Source organism: Astatotilapia calliptera, chromosome 1, assembly GCF_900246225.1.
Source record: "Astatotilapia calliptera chromosome 1, fAstCal1.2, whole genome shotgun sequence".
Taxonomy (NCBI): Eukaryota; Metazoa; Chordata; class Actinopteri; order Cichliformes; family Cichlidae; genus Astatotilapia; species Astatotilapia calliptera.
This window is the reverse complement of record NC_039302.1, coordinates 23,174,366-23,196,561: the sequence shown is the minus strand read 5'-3', so window position 1 is coordinate 23,196,561 and position 22,196 is coordinate 23,174,366. Positions and strand designations below refer to the sequence as shown.

Here is a 22,196-nt window from a genome sequence, read left to right as displayed (position 1 = left end):
ATATTTAACAACCAGTTTTGTAAGAAGAACCCCATTGTAAGGGCGAGTCCACGGGACCATTTCTCAAACTATGTCTTGTGTTTCAAGGTAACTTAAAACTTTAGGATCTTAGACTGGTTTTGACTGGTTAACAGAAGCCACACTGGGGTGCCAGTTAGCTCAGAGTCCACATAGCTCAGATGCTGGGTTTGAGTCCGACCCATGGCCCTTTGCTGCATGTCATCCCTGTCTCTCTCCACCATACCACTATCCAATAAAGGCAAAAATGACCAAAAAAGATCACTTAAAAAAAAAAGAAGCATGCTTCCTAGTTCTCCTCTAACATATTTTTTTGTCATGAACTCATGACACCAAATCAAATCACTTTTATTGTCACAGCACATGCGAGTGAAATTCTTGTGTGCAAACTTCACAAGCAAAACAGGTGTGCAAAATACAAATACAAATACAAACAAAGCAAAGTATAAGAATAGGAATGGGACAATTATAAGAATAAATATATTTACAAATATAAGAATATATGCACATTACTGAATATGTATATGAATATGTTCAGGGAAAGTTGTTTGTGGAATTCACATTTCTCTACATGACTTTCAGATTCCCACAGTGGTACATGTAATTATAAGTTTCTATTGGCTGAAACTGTAAGGGCGAAAAACCAAGAGATCAAATAAATCCCTCAGCGACTCTCTGTCTTTCTGTTTCTATGTGGTGGAGTTTGTAACAGTTTCTAAATTTGTTTTCTTGTCTTGTTTTATTTTTCCAGGTAATAAAGCTGTCATTTGAAGAGTTTGATCTCGAGAGAGGATATGACACACTGACTGTGGGAGATGGGGGGAAGATAGGAGATACTCGGAGAGTGCTTTATGTGTAAGAACCACTTTACCTGGATATAAAAGAACGAACGTATTAATAAAGTATTATTTTAAGTATGACATTAGATTCATGAAATACAAGCAATGACTAATACTGATTATTCAATACTTTATTTTTGTGTATGTAAACGTAGACTCACTGGCTCCAGCGTCCCTGACCTCATTGTCAGCTTGTCCAATCAGATGTGGCTACACCTGCAGTCAGACGATACAATCGGCTCAGCAGGCTTCAAGGCAGTATATGAAGGTATGCCTCACTGAAATACGCACACACTCGCACACACACTCGCACACACACGCACACACACACGTGCATGTAGAATGTAAGAAATGAGTAATGTGAGCTAATTACTTCATTTTGCGTTTGTATTTTTCATATTTACTTTAAGCTGGTAATTATGGAGATAATGATGCAACAGTAAAAACCAAAAACAACATAAAATGTCTTAGCAAGGTGTTGGACCAGTATGTGCGACTAAAACAGCTTCACTATACGTTAGCATCCTTCTGTTGAAGGAAGGGAACATCATTCCTTCAAATGATATTTCATTCTTTCAATAAGGAGAGATCATTTGGAAGAATATGAACATGATTTACTGAGAAAGAGAAATTAATGTATTTGGCACTTAGACTTCAATGACCCATCTTGGCAGAACAAAATCCCACAGTCATAAGATTTAGGACAGGTATGTATATCCTGCATCATAAAATAAAGGTGATTAGTCAGAATAACTTTGTATTGATTTGCAATGACTGTTCACTTTGAGGCAAGCAGTGGTCTCAAGCAGCATCAACAAATTGCCTCTCATAATATATCAATCCTAGATCCTCTCAGTGTAGGTGTCAAGTCTTCAGGTCCTGTAAATTATTTTGTTTGTCAACAGCACATATTCATTGTTATTTTTGAACAAATAGTCATGACGCATCTTTTATTATATTGATATAATTGATTAAATACTGCATCCTACCATGTTAGTGACACTCATGAATTAAACTGTACTAAATTAACTTGAGCAAAATTTAATTAAGCCAGAGAATAAAACAGGCAAATAGAAAAGTAATTTCATAAATATAGGGATAGATGTCTAATGGCACAAGCCCCCCCCCCCCCCCCCCCCCCAAAATGCTTGTCAGGGCCGGATAAAAAGACTAAAAATGACAATTCATCTGAGACAAAATCAAGTCCCGGACAGACCAGAGGAATTTGTGAGAGCCAGAAAGAGAAACAGGGACAAAGGTTATGCTCTTGTTTTGCTTTGCTGTGTTTGATTCAGTGAAGTTTTCCAGGGTCAATTACTTTTCAAAGGAATACGAACGGTCTACTGAACTATAGAAAATCTGTGCGTGTGTGCATGTGTAACTGTGATGAGAGACACTGAGCATTATGTTACTCTTTGGCTTAATATGAGACTGGCCTACCACTGACCACTGATTTTATATGTTTTGTATTTGTCCTAATGCCGGGGCTCATGACTCAAAACTCCTATTTGATCCACTTTATATAAATTACAAGGCTATGACATATGACAAAACTGAAAGGAAAGAAAAAAAACCCCAAAACTAAAAAAAAACAAAACTTTGCAGACTTGATGCAGTAGTTTCTGCTTTTTCCCCCCCTCTGGCCAGCTGAACAAGTGCCTGTGGTGTATGTTGTGAGTGTGTCCTTGCTTTAATACTGTGATACTGTCAAAAAGGATAATGTCACCACGTAACAACCTTTGATCAGTGTTACCCCTTGAGCATGCTTACATTTTCAACCCTGAAGGGAAACTCAATGTGTGTCTTGTTTTTGGCATCACGTTGCACTTGTGAAATCTTGCCTGCTGTGTGTGCGTGTGTGTTCGCGATTACTAAAGAAAGACAGAGTTAGTGTCATAAACACGCAGCACATTATGATAATTGAGGCTTTCAGACAAATGTAACTGTCATCAGAAGTGCAACAATATAAATTGTGCAATCTTGAATGAATGTAATGAATGAAAAATCTGGACTGAATGCCTTTAAGATTGAACAATGTAAGAAGTATCAGCATATAATTTTTTATTTTTTAGGTAGTAGATCTGCATTTCAATTTGAAGTACTGAAATAAAACAAAAAAAAACTTTTATACTTCACTTTTTGATATTTGACTGTTAATGATACAACAAATAATACATCAAGCAAGTTTATTTGAAACAAATTGTTGGCATTAAAATACACTAAACACGATTCTGATCTTTATTTTATTCATTCAGATTTTTTATTTGCTTTTTAATTATGTACTTAGATTGCTTGTAAGAGGCACTGTGTGCAGTGTGTGGCTCTGAGCATAGGAAAAAAGAAGCGTAAAATATTTTTGTTCAGATGTAAATATATAATCTTCACTTCAGTAAAAGTCTAAAAAGTAACATTAGAAAGAAACAGCTCAGAAGAGAGAAGCATTTACAATGATAATGGCAGACTTACCGGGGGCTCAAGATTGCTGATATCCATCCTGACACTCATCAACTGCGTGACAGCTAGCTATGGGCCACCAACATGCCTCCTGCTTCTTTGAGTATTCTGTTCTTGTGGGTGCAGTTACATCCCAGAAGATAGCAAAAGTGTTGAACACATACACACATCTCACCTTGAGATGTGTTTGCCCAAAGCGAATCCAGCAGCATGGTGGAGCATGTGTTACAAGATGACAGACGTCTGGTAGAATGTCAAATTTTAAAGTAGGGGAGCGAGGGGAATGGGATGGATAAAAAACACACTCCCATTAAGAGAAGAAGGGATGAAAATGAGTCACAAATGAATAGAACAGGATTGCAGGCCAGGTCGACAGTACTGCTAATGTGACACCAATGCCAATAAAACACAGTGTATCAGACTTAGAGACCTGGAGCAATAAGAAGATGCATAATGGAAGAGAAGAACAGGAACTATTTAAAAGGAGTACTGCCAGAGACAGAGGAAAGGGTGTAAATAAGAGAACACAGGGCAGGCACAACATACTGTATGTGTCTTAAAATGTGCACAAGGGAAGTAGGGGAAGTCATATTTTATACCACGTCACAAACATTAGCATTGCTCTGTTCAATTTCCACCTCCTGCTGATTACTTAACAAGAGTGTGCATGAATCAGTGTGTGTGTTTTCATCTACCTGTGCGTCTCCACTTATTGTTTGGCTGTTCACAATTAGAGCTGAATTACACCACAATTACCTTGATGGTAATTAGCTTCGAGGTAGGAAACAAAATGAAGTTTTGCCCGTTGAATTTCAGGTTGCATTTCACTTCTTAACGCAACAGTGTAATATAACTGATGCTAGACATGTTCGCTTCGCTTTCTGCTCCATAAAGCAATAACATCACCCCCTTCTGACTGAAGCCTTTGCATTCAGACAGCTTGAAAAGAGCCCATTTGAATTTTCCTGACTCGTTCAAAAACAAACACAATAAACGAAACATTCCGGATATTCTTAAGCCAAATCATAATTCTCCTTTTTGTCTGTTTTTCTGGGGGGTATATTTTGTATACATATTTTGTCCTGATTTTTGGCATAGCTTTGTTGTTTACCCTTTTGCATGTGTCATTATCAGTTCAAATGCATTTGTCTGTTTCTTGCCCCCATTTTTCAAGGAAGTTGATTTTAAATAAGCCCTTGTGAAATGGCAAATAAATGTTTCTGTTTCTGTATTATTTTTATCCAAAGAATTTGATCCATTTGCTACAATTATATCTGGCAAGTCTAGAAGGACCTTAAGATTATTTGATTTAAGCTGATTCACTCTCCATACTTTTGGATGCAATTCAGTTTAATTCAACTTTATTTACGTTGTACCAAATCACAACAAGTTACCTCAGGGCACTTTATGTTGTAGGTTAAAGACCTTACAATAATACAGAGAAATCCTCAACAATCAGATGACAGTAGGCCTCCAACAGAACAAGGCTCAGGGAGGAGCAGCCATATGCTGCAAACAGCTGGGGGTGAAAAGAAAATATTGTACATGCTCAATTTTCCTAAAAAGGTAGCTTTTACAGCAACCTTGTAACGTGGAACATTTATTTAAATTATTTCAAGGCCATCTTGTAATCTGTTGCCGAGTTTGCATTGATTTAATACACATGCTATCTCAAAATCAGTGTATGCATGCCATTGCCATTTAACTCGTCCTCGCAAATACAGGCCAAACAACGCCTTATCTAAAAACGAACATGTACATGACGTTGATTATCGAAATAAAATGTGACTTTCTGCATTTGTGTATTACAGAGATCGAACGAGGCGGCTGCGGCGATCCTGGGGTGCCTGCATTCGGTCGCCGTAGCGGTGACCGCTTTCAACATGGTGACGTGTTGACCTTCTTTTGTCAGGCAGCCTTTGAACTTGTGGGAGAAAGAACCATCACATGCCAGCACAATAATCAGTGGTCTGGCAATAAACCCAGTTGTGTCTGTAAGTCTACCATTTCTGTGTCTGTGCTAGTTGTTCTTTCTGTTTGTTTTCATATTTAATTTTTTATTATCGTTGTTTTTTCTTGCTTGCTTTTGTACTTTGTCTGTCAGCGTCTGCCTTTCTGTTTTCACTCTCAGCCAGCTACCTGAAAAAGTAACATGCTGTTTTCTTTCTTTCTTTCTTTCTTTCTTTCTTTCTTTCTTTCTTTCTTTCTTTCTTTCTTTCTTTCTTTCTTTCTTTCTTTCTTTCTTTCTTTCTTTCTTTCTTTCTTTCTTTCTAGTCTCATGTTTTTTCAACTTCACGGCCCCATCAGGGACTGTATTGTCCCCAAACTACCCAGAGGAATATGGAAACAACCTGAATTGTGTGTGGTTGATCATTTCTGAACCGGGAAGCCGCATTCATCTCCTCTTCTCTGACTTTGACCTGGAGCCACAGTTCGACTGGTTGGTGGTCAAAGATGAAGGTAACTGCATGTTTCTATTTTGCTCTGTTCTTTTGTGGTGGGGTTTTAAGAGGTAAACCTCAGTATACAGTACTTAACAAATTTATTAGGCTGCCACCCAGAGTAAAGTTTATGCTACAGCTGCTCTAAATTAACAGTATTTGTAATCACCTAAATTGTTTTTTAATGTTTCTGTAATGCTTAATCCACCAGTATGTGCAAGCTCTTTAATTGAAATGACATTTTAATGCTAAAAATAATTATTGTTTTTAACCATAACCGTTATTTTTAATGTTTTTAGTGCAGTTCTACAATCTTTTTTTTTTTTTCATGACAGGTGATCTAATACATTTGTTAATCATTGTGCATATGTATTTATCTTATGGCATAAATATTGGTCTGTGTGACCAATTGAAATAGGTGAAAAAGACATATGTGGTGGTGGGGTGGAGCGGGGAGGTTGGGAGTGTTTCTGAAATTCGCAGCTATTAAATCCTGTATCAGCTGGTAAAGAGAATTGCTGAGTGGATCTCATTGATGGGTTGATGAATGATGGGCACACTGGATGTGTAGTTGTAATGTAATATTTATCATTTCAACACTTGCATAGCTTTCCACTTCACATAAAACACAGAGCAATTAGATTGCTGTTCCCCATTGTAATAAAGGTTATTGATTTAAACTGAATCAAGTCAAGCCCATGTTTGACTGGGTGATCATTAAAGATGAACTTGTGTATAATTGACTAGCACTATTCTTTTTTTTTGTCTCTGTAGAACCTTTTTTAAATTACAGGGCAATTATCGCTGTTACAATGGGCTAACTGAAATCAGTTCAGTTATTGCTTTGAAGTCTTCCAGTTTGCTCTGACTGGTGATAAATCTCTGTCACAAGGAAACCACAGTGTATCTGTGCCTTCAGGAACAGAGAGCAAAAAAAAAACCTCTCAATGATCTGCTGTACTTGAGTTTTTATTATATGAAAATCCATCTAAAGTCAGTCACTTCCCTTCAGTTTGGTACCAATAAATATCAAATTAATATTACTAATATACTTCAATTTATAACAAACTACTATGAAGATGTAGTTTGTTTGTAAACTGCCTGTAAAGATGGATCAGCCATTAAAATGCTAGAAATGTTCATATTGGTTCTCAAAAAAAGGGAGAAAAAGGAACGTGGAATATATATATATATATAAAAAACATTAAAATAAATTCCCATAATGATACAGATAAAGCATTATTCTGATGCTGATGCACGATTCCTGTACTCTTTTTGGAATCCTTCATGAAATTGCTTAAAAAATATATATTTTCATCTTCTTTTTTGGATTTGCATAAATTTGTTTAAAAAGTAATCTTTCATCTAAATTCAACCATGTAAATCTCTAAACATTTATTATGACATATTTATTCAAGGTATAGGAACTTTAAATTCAAATTTCATAACAATTTATTTACAAAAGTCAGAATTAGGTCACAGTTCAGTGTTGTCTGTCCTGTAATGCAGAATAAAACATATCTTTTGGACATGTGCGCTGGTTTTCTGCAGTGGTGCCTGTTGCTCTCTCCTTATGAGCCTTTTTTCTATCTACTGCTGCCAGCCTGTGAAAGTTGAGGATGGCACACAGAGAACTGTCATTATTGTGTTTTGTGTGACAGCCTTCTGCTTTAAAAGGGCAATTCCAGTGCTAAAACTTTTAATGCCAGCGGTGGCTTCAAAATATGTCCTTACATTCTTCTTCTTTATATAGACAGTAAGCTGAAGGAAAATTCCAGAAATCAAGGGTGACATAACATGAGTGAATATTGCTGATGTAAGCTATAGCGCAGGCTCTAATGCAGGGCTGTGCAATGCAAGCACATTTATTTTCAGGCACAAATCTTACATCACCAAAAAACTTACTGAAAGTCCAAAATTTCCAATAAAAAAAAATTCTGCTGAGTATCCAAAAATCCTCATAGTATATCCCAATTAACCACATTTTCCAAATTGACTGTACTTCAGCGCTGAAGTGAGAAATAAATGGATGGCTTAAAGCTCATTCTGTATGCCTGTAGTTTTTCCATACCAACAAACTGAGGTAGAGAAACGTGGTGGTTTGCATGCTACCTGATTTTCCCTGGAGTATTCACCATTACTGCACCCAATAATTGTTTTTCATAAGGTTAGCTACTAATTGAACATCCACTTTTCACAGATTATGCTTATTAATCGGTTATCGGTTCTTGGGCTGATGAACACAAACAAATATTTACAAAGATTTATTGATGCCAATTCATTGCCGATGATTGATTGGCAGTGTCTAATTATATGTCCTCATGTCACATAATCAAATGTCTAAAATATCATTGAATTATGCAGCAGAGGCAATCACTCAAACTCTGCTTTTATGCCTTTATAGAAAAGAAATCAAATTTCTATTCACTGAAGGTTTTATATCAACTTGACACTTATGAACTTGCCTTCTTTTGTATTTCTGAATAAAAGAACATGAAATCACAAATGGCAAACAAAAGTGAACAAAGGAACCTCCGTAATAACCCATAAATCCTCTGAGTGGGGCAACAGCAGCATGAAATCCATGCAAAAAAAAAAAGATGACACTTTGGGCTACATTTTGAATGGCATGTAAATGGTTAACTTAATCAGAAAGCCATTATTGTCATCTAATATAAGAGAAGATAGTGACAGACTATTACAAAGGCTTTTCTCTAAATCTCTCCACTTAGATAAGATAACGTAGGATCTTGGCACTCTTTTAGCTATTGTTACGTTGATTCTATTTCCTTCCTGGTCTCTTGCCTATCAATGTAATAATGAATAAGTGAAAGGGCTTTTGAGTTGCTAGAGACTAAAGAGGCTGGCACTTTACAACTCAGTTACTGTGTAGCTTAATTGTGTCTAAGTGCATTGAATCCTAAAATTCAAGTCAAGAAGGAAATAAAAAGAAAAGTTTCTATGGGAGTGTTGTGAAGAACAGCATCTTTATCAGTGAAGTGGTCTTGAAACTCCCTTTCTGTCCCTTGAAGTGATGTCAGCTGACATTGATTTCCATTGCCATCTCTGTTACCTTTAAAAATTCATATGAATTTCATAAAGTCAATAGTAAGAAACTGTCAGTTTTCAGGCTTTTAGCGATCGTCAATACATTTCATCTCATTCCAGTGTATCTGTTTATATCTGCACTTTTAAAATAGCCAACTAAAAAAAAAAACCTACACATATGCATTGTAATAGCTTTTTCACCTCAAAACCTGTAATCAAAGCATCAGCTGGTTCACTGGAATGTCAGAAGATTAATACACTTATTGACCAGAAAAGCAATTACAGCAGCACTTCTCACCTCCGCAGAAGAAATTGCTGCAGAAAAAGAAAGTGACCAAAACAGCAACTTTAGACAAACATTACCTCCATATTTAAATGAAGTTAAAAATTGAGTAACATCTGTATTAAAAGTTTATGTACAAGCAAAAGGCAAAAAAAGAAGGTTGCTGAAAAGTCAAAATAATGATAATGATGTTCAGCATCCATACCAGCGTGCATATGCTATATGTAGTGTTCCTTTATAAATCACCTTAAAAATGTTCCTATATTCCACCCAGGCTTGTCCAACAGATCAATAAAAATCCCTCATGAAGACTGCTGCAGATACAGGACAGTGACACTGAGAGAGTGTTGGCTGCTGCTGATGCTGTAGTTACACTAAACAGGAAATTCTTGCAATTTGAAGTGGTGAAACATGGAGGTGTGCTGTGCTACACCATACGAGTGTCAAGATCCTGATTGAGGCATGCAGACCATCGCTTCCTGTTTGGTATTATGTAAGCGTCTAGACACAGAAATAGCTGAAAAAACAAAACACATTCTCAGTATCTGCAAAATCATTGTTTAACTCTACAAATTCACCAAGGGTGGGGTTTTTCATAGATGATTGTGAAAGCTGATGGAAAGATGTACGGTGAGAAGGCAGAGTGTTTGGCAACCTGGTGTTGCCATCGTGCAAGGCCACGATGCTTCAAAAGACAGCATATGCTCGCCGAAGCAGTTTTATCCAAATAATATCATCAGAATCTAATATAATCTAAGAAAATGAAATTCATAATTGGTGAGATTTAAATAGTATTTCCATTTTCAGTGCTCTCTTTGCCACGTATATAAAATAAATAATTGTGGATATTTGTAAAAAAAAAAAAAAATATATATATATATGTCATTTCATCACTTTCAGTTGAGAAATAAATTACAAGGTGATTTTCTGATATGCCCTGCCAGACTTTCAGGAATCTGCCACCTGATGCAATCTGGCATCATCCTCAGTATTTAAGCCAAACCTTGTGCTCCACAACTGACCAGGACTACTGTGGGGATCACGCAATTTGACTCTTTCATCTGAGTTCTGCAGATGTGCTAATGCAATGTGTTCGGTTGTGTAATAATAATAAAAAATGGATCATAGTTTTAAATGGTTACAAATGGAGTTGACGTGTACATTACACTATAGAGATGTTCTTATGAAATTATTATTGTGCTACAAGCAAAAGCACATGATCACGCTGCTGGCCTAAAATAAGTCACATTGCAGATTTATGCGATATATGCTTAATATTTATTGAAATTCACCACGTGATAAGGGATCATTGTAAAATTTCAACATTTGTGTTTAAATCCCTCCAGTCTCCGCAAAGTTTCCAATGTATTGGAATACTTAAGCACAATGTTTTAGGTATCTGTAATTTACTTAAGTAGTTTTGACGTGTGCAAAAGTCGGGGGGGGGGGGGGGGGGGGTATTTTTTTCCACAATACCCGGAAACAGGTATCCTTAAGTTGTGGTTGCAGTACTTCGGCATCTATCTACCCTGCTGAAGAGGAGCCCTTTTTTTTAAAGGGCAGGTCATTTCAAATTATTGTGAGTTCAACAAAGATCAGTGTGTTTGCGGATGTTTGTTGAGCCGTCGCCGTTGCATTTGAAATTTGTCAATTGCAGAGAGGTTTGTCGTACAGTGTGTTGCTAGCTAAAGGTCCAGCTGCTGTATATCCCAGAGAGAGAAAATATAGAGGGCTAACTTCACTCAGAGATAGAGAAAGATAAGAAACACAAGGGAGGAGAGGAAGAAGAGAGGTCAGATTTATAGGTAAGGACTACTCAGTGGTCTTTGAATATGTGACATCATGCTTTTTTCATATTGTGAAACATGCTGTAAATCAAACTGAGTGGACTAACTGTGTAATTTAAAGGCTGCAAAAAAAAAAAATACAGGTTACTGCAGAATAAACAGGTTAGTTGGCTGTACTGTGATGGATTTAAAGTAAAGAACTGTGTGTGACTGGTGCACAGTATCTGTGGTTTCATGCTCAGAGTTGGGTTACATCAAGTGTAGCAGAGTAGATTTTAGATGATGATGCTTAGATTCATTGACTGAAATCCACCTTCATACCAATTTTATACCATTTAGAAAAAAAAAGACAGCCAGTCAGTGTAGAGGATAGAAATCAGCCAAGACAACTCATGAAACATCTGCTGACATCTAGTTGAATTCAGTTGTGTATGTCCACAAAGAGCAGGAGGAAGAAAATCTGTTGGAGCTTTTAATAGAAATCATTGTGAGTTATGATTCTTTTGTCCACACTGAGCATTATCTGCACCTGCTGAATTCCACTTGAACCATTGACTATACACATTTTCCTGTTTCCTGTTTCCTCTGAAGAGCTACTTTTACTTTCTTACTTTGAAAACATTTCAGAGCCTGTACTTTTTTTCTTTTACTTACTTGTACTCAGTACAACTTTTACTGGAGTATTTTTAACAGTAGTGTTTGTACCGAATACTGTATAAAAAGTATTAAGTGCAGAATGTCTGTACTTTTTCCATCTCTGTATAAAGCCCCTTTATTTTTGTCTTTGTAGATCCATACGTTCCCATACTTTTCTTTAAAGGCCTGTTTGTACCACTGTGGTTATATATCTGGTTCAAAACATAAGACATTGAGCCACATGAACAAGGGAAATTTATAGCTGTCCATGACCACAATAATTACCACCTGTGTATTTCTCTTACCCATGCACCAGAGACTGCAGATGTTTCCTGTGACTTGTTATATTCTTTCATTACCATTTTGGGATCCTTTTTTTATAGAGTATATGTACATATCCCAGTGATCTCAACCTGGAAAGTTGCTTTTCTATGTGCTGTAGTCCAGTTTTTATGACACTCCCCCCTGATTCTGTCGTTGCTGCTTGGATCACTGGGGAGCGCACTGAAGAGTAGAATATCTTCTTCCAAACAAAAGTTTATAACTACTTTTTGCAGTAAATGGTCTGATGCTGTGACACAAATGTCTTAGACAGACCTGAGGTGATGTATGATTACAGCAGTACAGGCGAAGGGGTGGAAGTTTCAGACTATTCAACTCATATAGAGTGCGTCCTTTTATGACTGTCTAGTGATACCTCAGTGTTGGAGCACACTGAAACATACCAGCTAAGTTATGCTATTCATTGCAATGATGTACCCTGAGGGGATGATGAGTACTTGGAACAAGATAATGCTCCTTCCCATGGTGATGGAATTGTCCGGAAATGCATGGTTCAATACTCATTGAGGTGCAATACCATCAATGACCCAGACACCACAGTCACCTGATATTAGTCTCTTGGGCATTCACTCAAATGCAGCATCTGTACAAAAGAGCTTCTATGTATCATCTTTTGGCAAGCATGACACACTAATGTGTGTCTGGTTTCCTTTTATACTCGGATCTTCAGGTTTCTTGCTTGTTATTTGGATCAATGCGATAGTGCACAGGTGTTGCTTTCATGCTATGAGTGTTCAAAATTGGAAATTGGAAATAATCTTCGAGATAGGTGTCCTCGGGATAATGCCATTTTTGTTCAGTTAACAAGTTAAAGGGTCATGAATGAATGCCTTTCTTGTCGCTCTGTACTAGGCATGTTTACATCTAGTACTATTTAGTAGTAACTGTTACTATACAGTGCATTCAGTATGGACTACTTTTACTGGAGATTTCTTCCTATTTTTTATTTATTTTTTTGATGTTGTTGTTGTTGTTTTAAATTCTAAGCATGCAGAGAAGCAAGTTATCCTTCAGCGGCCTATAGTTAACATTGACATTTTAACAGACTTTTCTTGTTGTTCTCATTAAAACTCACAACAGTTGTTAGGCTTTACCAGGACCAGCTTAATCATTTACATTCATTTAGATTGTCAGTTATTTGAATGTCAATAATTTGTTACACCATGAATACATTTCATACTTTGGCACTTCTACTTCTAATGCTTAAATAAAGCATTATGTGCTTATCATGCATATTAGTAAGCATTTAGCAAGTGTGTCAGGAACTGCTAAATCATCTCAGTGTTTTGTTTTCTCTTAACCCTAATTACACCTAATTCACCTCTTTGAGCTCCCTTGGGATGAGCCTTTCTCTTTCCAAGTCTGGCCTGATTTTATACAGGATAAATTAGATAAGCAATATTAAATGTCTCTCTAAAATAATGTTTAAATTGTGCTTGATTTTAGGTCTGTCTGAGCCAACAACATTTGGGACATTCTCAGGAAAAGATGTTCCATCACAGATCGCCTCAAACGGTCACATCATGAGACTGGAATTTCAGTCTGATCATTCAAATACTGGGAAGGGCTTCAATATCAGCTATACCAGTAAGTATCAACTACCTACTTATTGCTCAGTCCATTTGTTGTTTAGGCCGTAGTAAACACCCTTAGCTTACTAAGTCACTGGGGGAAAATGTGCAATCTCAACCAGTTGGTGAGCGGTTACTGGAGGTTGCAAACAAAGAGACTAGTCAGTAGCCCACTGGCACTAGGAAAAATCTGTGCTTCTACAGTGGTCCCTGGAGACTGACACTAGGTGAAATCGGTTGCAAAGTGGTATGAATTGTGCACTGAAAACCTTCTTTGTTGCCTGCAGATTACTGTGATTGCTTGTAGTTTGCATGGAAGATGCAGATTTGTCTGCAAAAACTCAGAAACTCTTGTGAAAAGCATGATGAAAACCAGAAATGGATTTGCATTGAAGTAAAGATGCACCATTTGAAATGTGTTGGTGGATGTCCTCTATTTCGGCTCTCTGCTGCAATTTTTTCCCATTTTTCAGCTACTCCGTGAGTAGTTATTGAGTATTAGCAGAAAGATCTGTGTCTTCTGTGCATACTGCAGTGACTATGATAGTCTACTAGTCACAAAGAGGATTTGGGGTAGCAGCCTCTTTGCAACCAACCAAATATCCATTAAGATCTCTACCAGCGTACTACCTCATTGTTGTATTTGAATTTGGTTTAAATTTTTTTTAAGTAACTGTCATTTTTTTCCCAGCAGTTCTTCTGACAAATGACAGCATGTTGTTTTGACACTTTGACAAATTTTTATTAAGAATACTTCCAGGGTCACTTCAGTGGAGTTTTGATAGCAGAAATTTGTTAAACAATACGGACATTCCAACAGTAAAACTGAGATGCAACACTTCTACCACCATGTAATCAGAGACAAAAGCAGAAATCAGTTGTCAACATACTGCTATACATTATGTTCTAGGGTAGATCCTAGCGAGTGTCCCTTTTTTTAAACAAATGATTTACTGATTATCAAGCTGAGTATTGCTATGTAACTCAATGCACATCTTTAAAACATATAAGCTACATTTACAACTAAATTCTGAGGATTTGCTTCCGGAGCTTGTTGTATAGCTAGTATCTTCATATACTAGTTAAGATCCATATTAAATATAGCTCAGAGTAAAATACCTTTTCATATGCTAACCACCTCAGAATGGCACTTCGTTATGATTAATATAATACCGACATCAGCATTACTGCACCTGACGTTACCTTAACCTGTCCTGTTTGACTTCTTCTGCTTGACTGATCCTATATGGTAAATGGCCTGTATTTGTACAGCGCTTTACTAGTCCCTAAGGACTCCAAAGCGCTTTACACATCCAGTCATCCACCCATTCACACACACATTCACACACTGGTGATGGCAAGCTACATATGCATATCTTACTTTCACCCAGTTAAGCCTGTCCCATTGTCAGAGTTTGAACCCAGCTACACCATCCTGTATATTTATCCACTCTAAGCTGAACTAGTTCTGCCTGAGTGATTCAGATTCATTCAGTGTGATTACCATGCACTTCTGCACCATTTCACACACTGCCTCCCAAATGACCTTGTCTTTGGCTCTTCCTTTAGAGGTGGCATTTGACAAATGAAAATAGTGTGTGTGTGTGTGTGTGTGTGTGTGTGTGTGTGTGTGTGTGTGTGTGTGTGTGTGTGTTTTTTAACCTAGTGAAAAAAAACTGAGCATAATAAATAACAAAGTGTACTATTTCAAATCCTAACACAAATGAAAGGTTTGATGCACCTCAAACGAAAAATTAATATGTTGTTAAATAAAAATCATATTAAATTAAATGCCTCTCAAACTTTTTACCTGGCAGAAAAGAAAAATGCTGAAATACATTCATATAGTTTTTAGTGGTGAAACTTTTTGAAAATGTAATTTGAAAACCTGATGACATAAATTCTACACTGGGACTTAAAAATATCAAACATATTGTGCTGTTTCAGTAATTTGGTCTATTAACATTTTAATGCATATATGAATATCAAGAGGTTATGCTGTGGGTATATTTATATGAATTGTGTTAGAAACTCAAGAATGAATGCAAGACTGTGCAGTTATTTGGTGAAAGCGGTGCACTGGGAGCCAATAACTGTTCGCAGATTTGAATCTATCCTACAAATAAATTGATCCTATATATTATGAGGACATCATGCGTAAAAATGTGCTTTAGCCTATGACAGCTAAGGTTATTAATGATATATTTAAAATGGAATATATCCAAATTCTGTTTTTAATCACTTTCAGAGGAAGATGATCATTTCCAAAAAACAATTTTGACCTTATATATGTTCACTTTTTGTTTCTTTAACAATTTGTTTTAAACTAAACCATACTTTGGGCAAAAAGAGACTGGACTCACTATTGTCCCTTGAGGTAGAAAGTGGAACTACTTGGGTCTAGCTCAGTGGTGTCCAAACCCAGGCCTCGAGGGTCGGTATCCTGCAGGTTTTAGATGTGTCCTTGAGCCGTCACAGCTGATTTAAATGGCTAAATTACCTCCTCAACATGTCGTGAAGTTCTCCAGAGGCCTGGTAACGAACTAATCATTTGATTCAGGTGTGTTGACCCAGGGTGAGATCTACAACCTGCAGGACACCGGCCCTCGAGGCCTGGAGTTGGCCAAGCCTGGTCTAGCTGGTTAGCCTGCTAACTTTAGTGCATATTGCTCCTTAATGTCAAAATTCTTATTTCCTCACTAACTACAGCTAATCTTTAAAATGTTTACATCTTACTAACAAATGGTTTACTCAAAATTTTAAATTACAAAATGCATTCACTGTAAGATGCATAGTTATTCTTATCTGAGGTCAACTATTGAGTTCATCTTTTTTCTGTTATAGCCGAAATATCATTTAGTTTTTATTTTTTCCTTTTTTTTATGCCATATGTTTCTACCTTTCCCTGTCACTATGGCTTCTTCTTAGCTTCTTCAGCCTTAGTTGGCCTTTTTTTCATCTTCTACTGGGTTCAAACCAATGACTGTATTGGTTTAAACATATCATTTGAATATTTTGTATGCTGGCATTTCGTGCTTTTTCTCATACGTATCTTCTAGTCTTTTCTTCCTCTTCTATAATATCAGGTTGTTGAAGGAGTACAAGGGCTACTTTATCTGTGTCTGCCTTTGGCCTATATAGTACTTTCTCTACATGCATATTTGAACACATATTTGAATACTGCTACAAGACTGTATGTAATATACAGTATGTGTGCATTTTTGTTTGTGTACCTGCCATTTCCCTTGTGGCTCTCATTTTTTTCCCTACGTCCTCTCCTTTCTCTCACTGCTCCCATTTCCCTCCATCAGCAGCTAATCAACCTGAGACATGTCCAATCACTGGGTGTGTGCTCTGGGTGGGATCAGGTTAATCTCTGGAATGGGGATAATATAAGCTTAACATGACAAGGTTGAGTCCACATAAAGATAATTCCATTCCCATATTTCCATATCAGTGGAGATGTCACATTCACTGACAGTGATACAGCAGCGGTTTCATTTTTTTCCTCTGGCAGAACCAATTTTTCGGTATTAAAATAAATTGAAAAAACTGGTAAAAACTGCTCAAATGAATAAATATGCATACATATTTTGAACCACTTAACCAGAGTGTAGTTGCAATCTGCCAGCTTTCTCTTTTTTTCAGATTACGTCTTTGTTCTTTCCTTTTCAAATTAATTTGCCTTTGTTTGATACAGTAATTCAATCTTATGTGTCTTAGCCCCAGTTTTAACTTTTCTCTGGTTATTTTCTCTCTGTAGCATTTGGTCAGAATGAATGTCATGACCCAGGAGTCCCAGTAAATGGTCAGAGGTACGGTGACCAGTTTCAGCTTGGCAGCTCAGTGGCGTTTCGCTGTGATCAAGGATTCATTCGGACTCAGGTAATAATCATTTGAAAGTATCATTATCACACTTTTTAACACAATTTTGAAATGATTGTCATAATCGGTGTCCATAGTTGTGTGGTAAAACCTAGTATAAATGTAACCTTTCTTTAAATCGTGTATTTCCAGGGGTCCGATCAGGTCACCTGCATTATTCAGGATGGAAATGTTGTCTGGTCTGCAGCTGTACCTCGCTGTGAAGGTAAACCTAAGCAGACACCTACACATAAGAACTGTTTACTGTATATAGGAGTATAATGTTCCACAAAACATTCAACTATTTTAGCGATTACCATACAGCTCAAGTGTGTTTATGCACCTTTGGAACAATTAAATTTTCTCTTTTAATTGATTTTAGGCTTGCAGTCTGGACACATCATTCTTTCTAAAGAATAATCTTTAAATGAGACTGGCACATGTTGTACCAAAGCTTTTCAGGGACACATATTCATTTATTTAGACACCGAAAGACAGAGATGTACTATTAGGACAAAATCAAATTGAACATGGGGGGGTCATCTTTTTAACTATGGAGTACGAGAGAATATCATCTCTCCTGTTCTTGAAGATCCCATCCAAAAAAACTGCTCCTTCAGTATGCATTCTGTGTTTTTTTTTTTTTCTTTTCTTGCTGAAAGTCTGGATTTATGAGAGCAATCAAATAGGCAAAGGTATGAGCTACTTGAAAAGACAAGCCACTGCAAATTATATGTTGTAGCAATGAATAATGAAGAAACCATGAATTCCAGGTCTGGAGTTTTTTATGTTTAATTCAGGTTCTAGACAGACTCAAAATGAATAAGAATAAAAACCGAACATGATACGATGTCTGATATTTCATTTTATTTGAAAGAAACAACTCAACGGGAGATAATTATTGTTTTTTAATGTGTCATAATTGAAATTTTGGAACTGAGCTATAAAGTAGTGACGGTATGTGCCAGTGTTGCTGCCTGCAGCTTGTGCAGGGAAACGGAGAGTTATTTTTTGGTACCATTTGACACATAAATATATTTAATTCCTCCTATAAATTATAATGTGATAATTATTTTGGGCTTTTTCAAACATCACTAACTCAAAATTGCTTACTGTAGCACATGATGGGCTCACTGTAATTTCTGAAGGTAAATGTTTATGTATGAAATATAGAAATTCAGAGTGGATTAGAATGATAAAATAAACAGAGCAGACAATTAATCTGCTAACTTAATGAAATAGGAGCAATTTACAGACATTTACAAGGAGAAAATGATTAATTTTATTTCCTGTGGTTGTGTGTGGGGGTCTTTGTTTCCATCCAGCTCCCTGTGGAGGGCATCTTACAGCTCCTACAGGTGTTTTGCTATCTCCTGGTTGGCCCTCCTTTTACAAAGACTCTCTGAACTGCCAGTGGGTGATTGAAGCACAAGCAGACCATGCTGTAAAGATACACTTTGACAAGTAAGTGTATTACTCAACTATGCTGTTGACTGATTTGTCAAATGTGTTTGCTCAAAAATTGTTGACATTTGACTGTTAATGGTTAGATAATATGGTACGGTTAGGGAGTGCATTATTTAGTTAATATTTTACTTGGGCAGTCTTTCACATGCAATATAAGGTAGTCAGATATAGATGAGGCTGGTGAGTTACTGCTGCAGTAAATGATTAATGTTGGCTTTTTACATTTTTTTTCTTCTGGAAACAAGCTACAGACAGATGCAGTGTAGCCTGAAACTGCAATAGCAGAAATTTGTCTTTTTGAAATGTGACGTACACGCCGAGTTATCTTCATCGCCTATGAGACATTTCATTTGTGGACGATTCAGCATACTTCTTCTGAAGCAGAGGCTAGTTAATTTTTCATTTAGCTGGTCAGATATAATTATTCAGATACCGCGTTGTTGCAGTGTGTCAGTAGCTCCCAAATCTTGGTTTCTGTTCAACTAGATAGGTTGGTGATATACAACATCCTTTTTCTGGATCATCTACTATTTGATGCTTAGACCCAAAAATCGACTGATTAGGCCCTGTAGCTCCAACTTAATGCAAATGGGTTAATTAGTGTTTAAGTGTTTTAGCTATTTAATAGAATAATTCAATTCAATTCAATTTTATTTATATAGCGCCAAATCACAACAAAAGTCGCCTCAAGGCGCTTCATAGATACAGAGAAAAACCCAACAATCATATGACCCCCTATGAGCAAGCACTTTGGCGACAGTGGGAAGGAAAAACTCCCTTTTAACAGGAAGAAACCTCCGGCAGAACCAGGTTCAGGGAGGGGCGGCCATCTGCTGCGACCGGTTGGGGTGAGAGAAGGAAGACAGGATAAAGACATGCTGTGGAAGAGAGACAGAGGTTAATAACAGATATGATTCAATGCAGAGAGGTCTGTTAAAACATAGTGAGCGAGAAAGGTGACTGGAAAGGAAAAACTCAATGCATCAAGGGAATCCCCCGGCAGCCTACATCTATTGCAGCATAACTAAGGGAGGATTCAGGGTCACCTGGTCCAGCCCTAACTATATGCTTTAGCAAAAAGGAAAGTTTTAAGCCTAATCTTAAAAGTAGAGATAGTGTCTGTCTCCCGAATCCAAACTGGAAGCTGGTTCCACAGAAGAGGGGCCTGAAAACTGAAGGCTCTCCCTCCCATTCTACTTTTAAATACTGTAGGAACAACAAGTAGGCCTGCAGAGCGAGAGCGAAGTGCTCTAATAGGGTGATATGGTACTACAAGGTCATTAAGATAAGATGGGGCCTGATTATTTAAGACCTTGTATGTGAGGAGCAGGATTTTGAATTCAATTCTGGATTTAACAGGAAGCCAAAAACAGGAGAAATATGCTCTCTCTTTCTAGTCCCTGTCAGGACTCTTGCTGCAGCATTTTGGATTAGCTGAAGGCTTTTCAGTGAGTTTTTTGGACATCCTGATAATAATGAATTACAGTAGTCCAGCCTGGAAGTTATAAATGCATGAACTAGTTTTTCAGCGTCACTCTGAGACAGGATATTTCTAATTTTAGAGATGTTGCGCAAATGGAAGAACGCAGTCTTACATATTTGTTTAATATGCACAGCAAATCCAGCATGTCCAAATTAACACTGTCGGATTTGATTTCAACACTGTTGAAGTGTCTATATGGGTCCACACCAGAGAGTGTTAATTTAACTCTTTTTGGAGAGTTGGTACGTTAACTCTGATTTAGTGTTAAACACCAAATCTGTCTGGAGTTGATAATTTAACACTTGGTGTTAAGAGTTTATATATTAACTCTCAAAAGAGTATTTTAGTTTAACTACGTAAGAGTTATCTTCTAATTCATTCTAAAAAGCGGGAATTTTACTGTTCTGAACTTCTAGAAATTTCTTTTGGAAATAAACATTTACTAAAAAGATGCAATGGTTTTTGAAAAACATTTATTCTGAACTGTGCACCACAATTTCAAAACATTTTCTGAAAGACGTAACAGTGTACATGTTCTCACTTTCATTAGAATTTTGTTTATCAAAAGGTCTGACATGGTAAATGCAAATAACAGCATTCTCATCACTTGTTTCTTCAATACAATATGCATGTCCTTCATTCATCCCTTTGTGGAACTTCAACGCACTTCTGCTCTCCCCCATATTCCATCTTCACAAGCATATCCTGTGCGGAGATTGAATAAAAATTAGTTGACACTAATTAATGGCACAAATAATCCAGTAAACAATTGCAGCACAGTAAAAAAAAAAAAAAAAAAGGAATCCTCTTTGAGCCATTACTTGTGTAAAGTATTTTCCCAAAAGACAAGGACACAGGCAACAGGTAATACTGAACTAAATGTAAAACCTCAACCTTTTTAATTTTTACCTAAACCGTGTGCACAAAACTCTGGAGGGATCTAAATGCTAACGTAGAACCCAGTCAGGACGTCAGCTACTGCTGTTTGCTCGTGTTTTTATTTTTTATTTTTTTATGGGCGATCGTTTTCAGGCTTCAAGTAGCACCATTATACCAACATTTCACATTCTAGACATTGTTTTAGGTGTATTTGACCAAAAGTTTGACTGAAAATTCACATGCAAGCTTTTTTTTCAAGGCTGTGGTATTTGCACGCAAACAATACCTTTCAGCTAGCTAAAACAGAATATTATGCTATCACCGAGCAACATGGCTAATGCCTTTCACACAGCTTTGTCTCAACTCCAAAGAGCCACAGAAGTAAAAGCTCATAATAATAATAATTGAAACAATCTTTGAAAAAATGACTTACCAAGCATGGCAAACAACTCAAATATGTAGAGCAAAATGTTCTGAAACGGCTTCACTTCAGCTTCGATTGGAGCCGTGCTGGGGGCGGAGTCTGTGAATTTACTCTGTTGGTGTCATAGCCCCTGTAGGAGTTCAGAGTTAAGAGGTCAAGAGTTAATGTTTCCATTGTAACACCTCCAGATTTGACAGAGAAACACTCATTTTTAACACTCGATTTTAACTACTATCATTTTACACCTCAGAGTTACATTAAAAGAATGTGACTCTGCTTAGAGTAAAATTAACTCTACTTTTGCAAGAAGACCATTAACACCAAAACATTTAACACTTTTGAATTTGCTGTGTGTGCATTGAAGGATATGTCCTGGTCAAAAATGACTCCAAGGTTCCTCACAGCGTTACTGAAGGCCAAGGTAATGCCATCCTGAGTAAGAATCTGGTTAGATACCATATTTCTAAGCTTTTCAGGGCCGAGTACAATAACCTCAGTTTTATCTGAATTAAGAAGCAGAAAGTTAGCGGCCATCCAGGTCTTTATGTCTTTAAGACATTCCTGCAGTTTAACTAATTGGTGTGTGTTATCTGGCTTCATGGGTAGATAGAGCTGGGTGTCATCTGCATAGCAGTGAAAATGTATGCTATGTCTTCTAAT

General features: G+C 37.0%; 1 protein-coding gene across 3 annotated transcripts in view; it reads left to right on the top strand.

The window, feature by feature from the left end:
- Nucleotides 1-22,196, top strand: part of LOC113023905 (CUB and sushi domain-containing protein 1) — a 435,654-nt gene that overhangs the window by 280,565 nt on the left and 132,893 nt on the right. For all 3 annotated transcript variants that reach the window (XM_026170386.1, XM_026170376.1, XM_026170368.1), the window contains 8 exons: nt 770-873; nt 1,013-1,125; nt 5,123-5,305; nt 5,586-5,771; nt 13,295-13,435; nt 17,183-17,304; nt 17,437-17,509; nt 18,609-18,747. In XM_026170386.1, the coding sequence (XP_026026171.1) occupies nt 770-873; nt 1,013-1,125; nt 5,123-5,305; nt 5,586-5,771; nt 13,295-13,435; nt 17,183-17,304; nt 17,437-17,509; nt 18,609-18,747 (1,061 nt within the window). The remainder of the gene's footprint in view (nt 1-769; nt 874-1,012; nt 1,126-5,122; nt 5,306-5,585; nt 5,772-13,294; nt 13,436-17,182; nt 17,305-17,436; nt 17,510-18,608; nt 18,748-22,196) is intronic.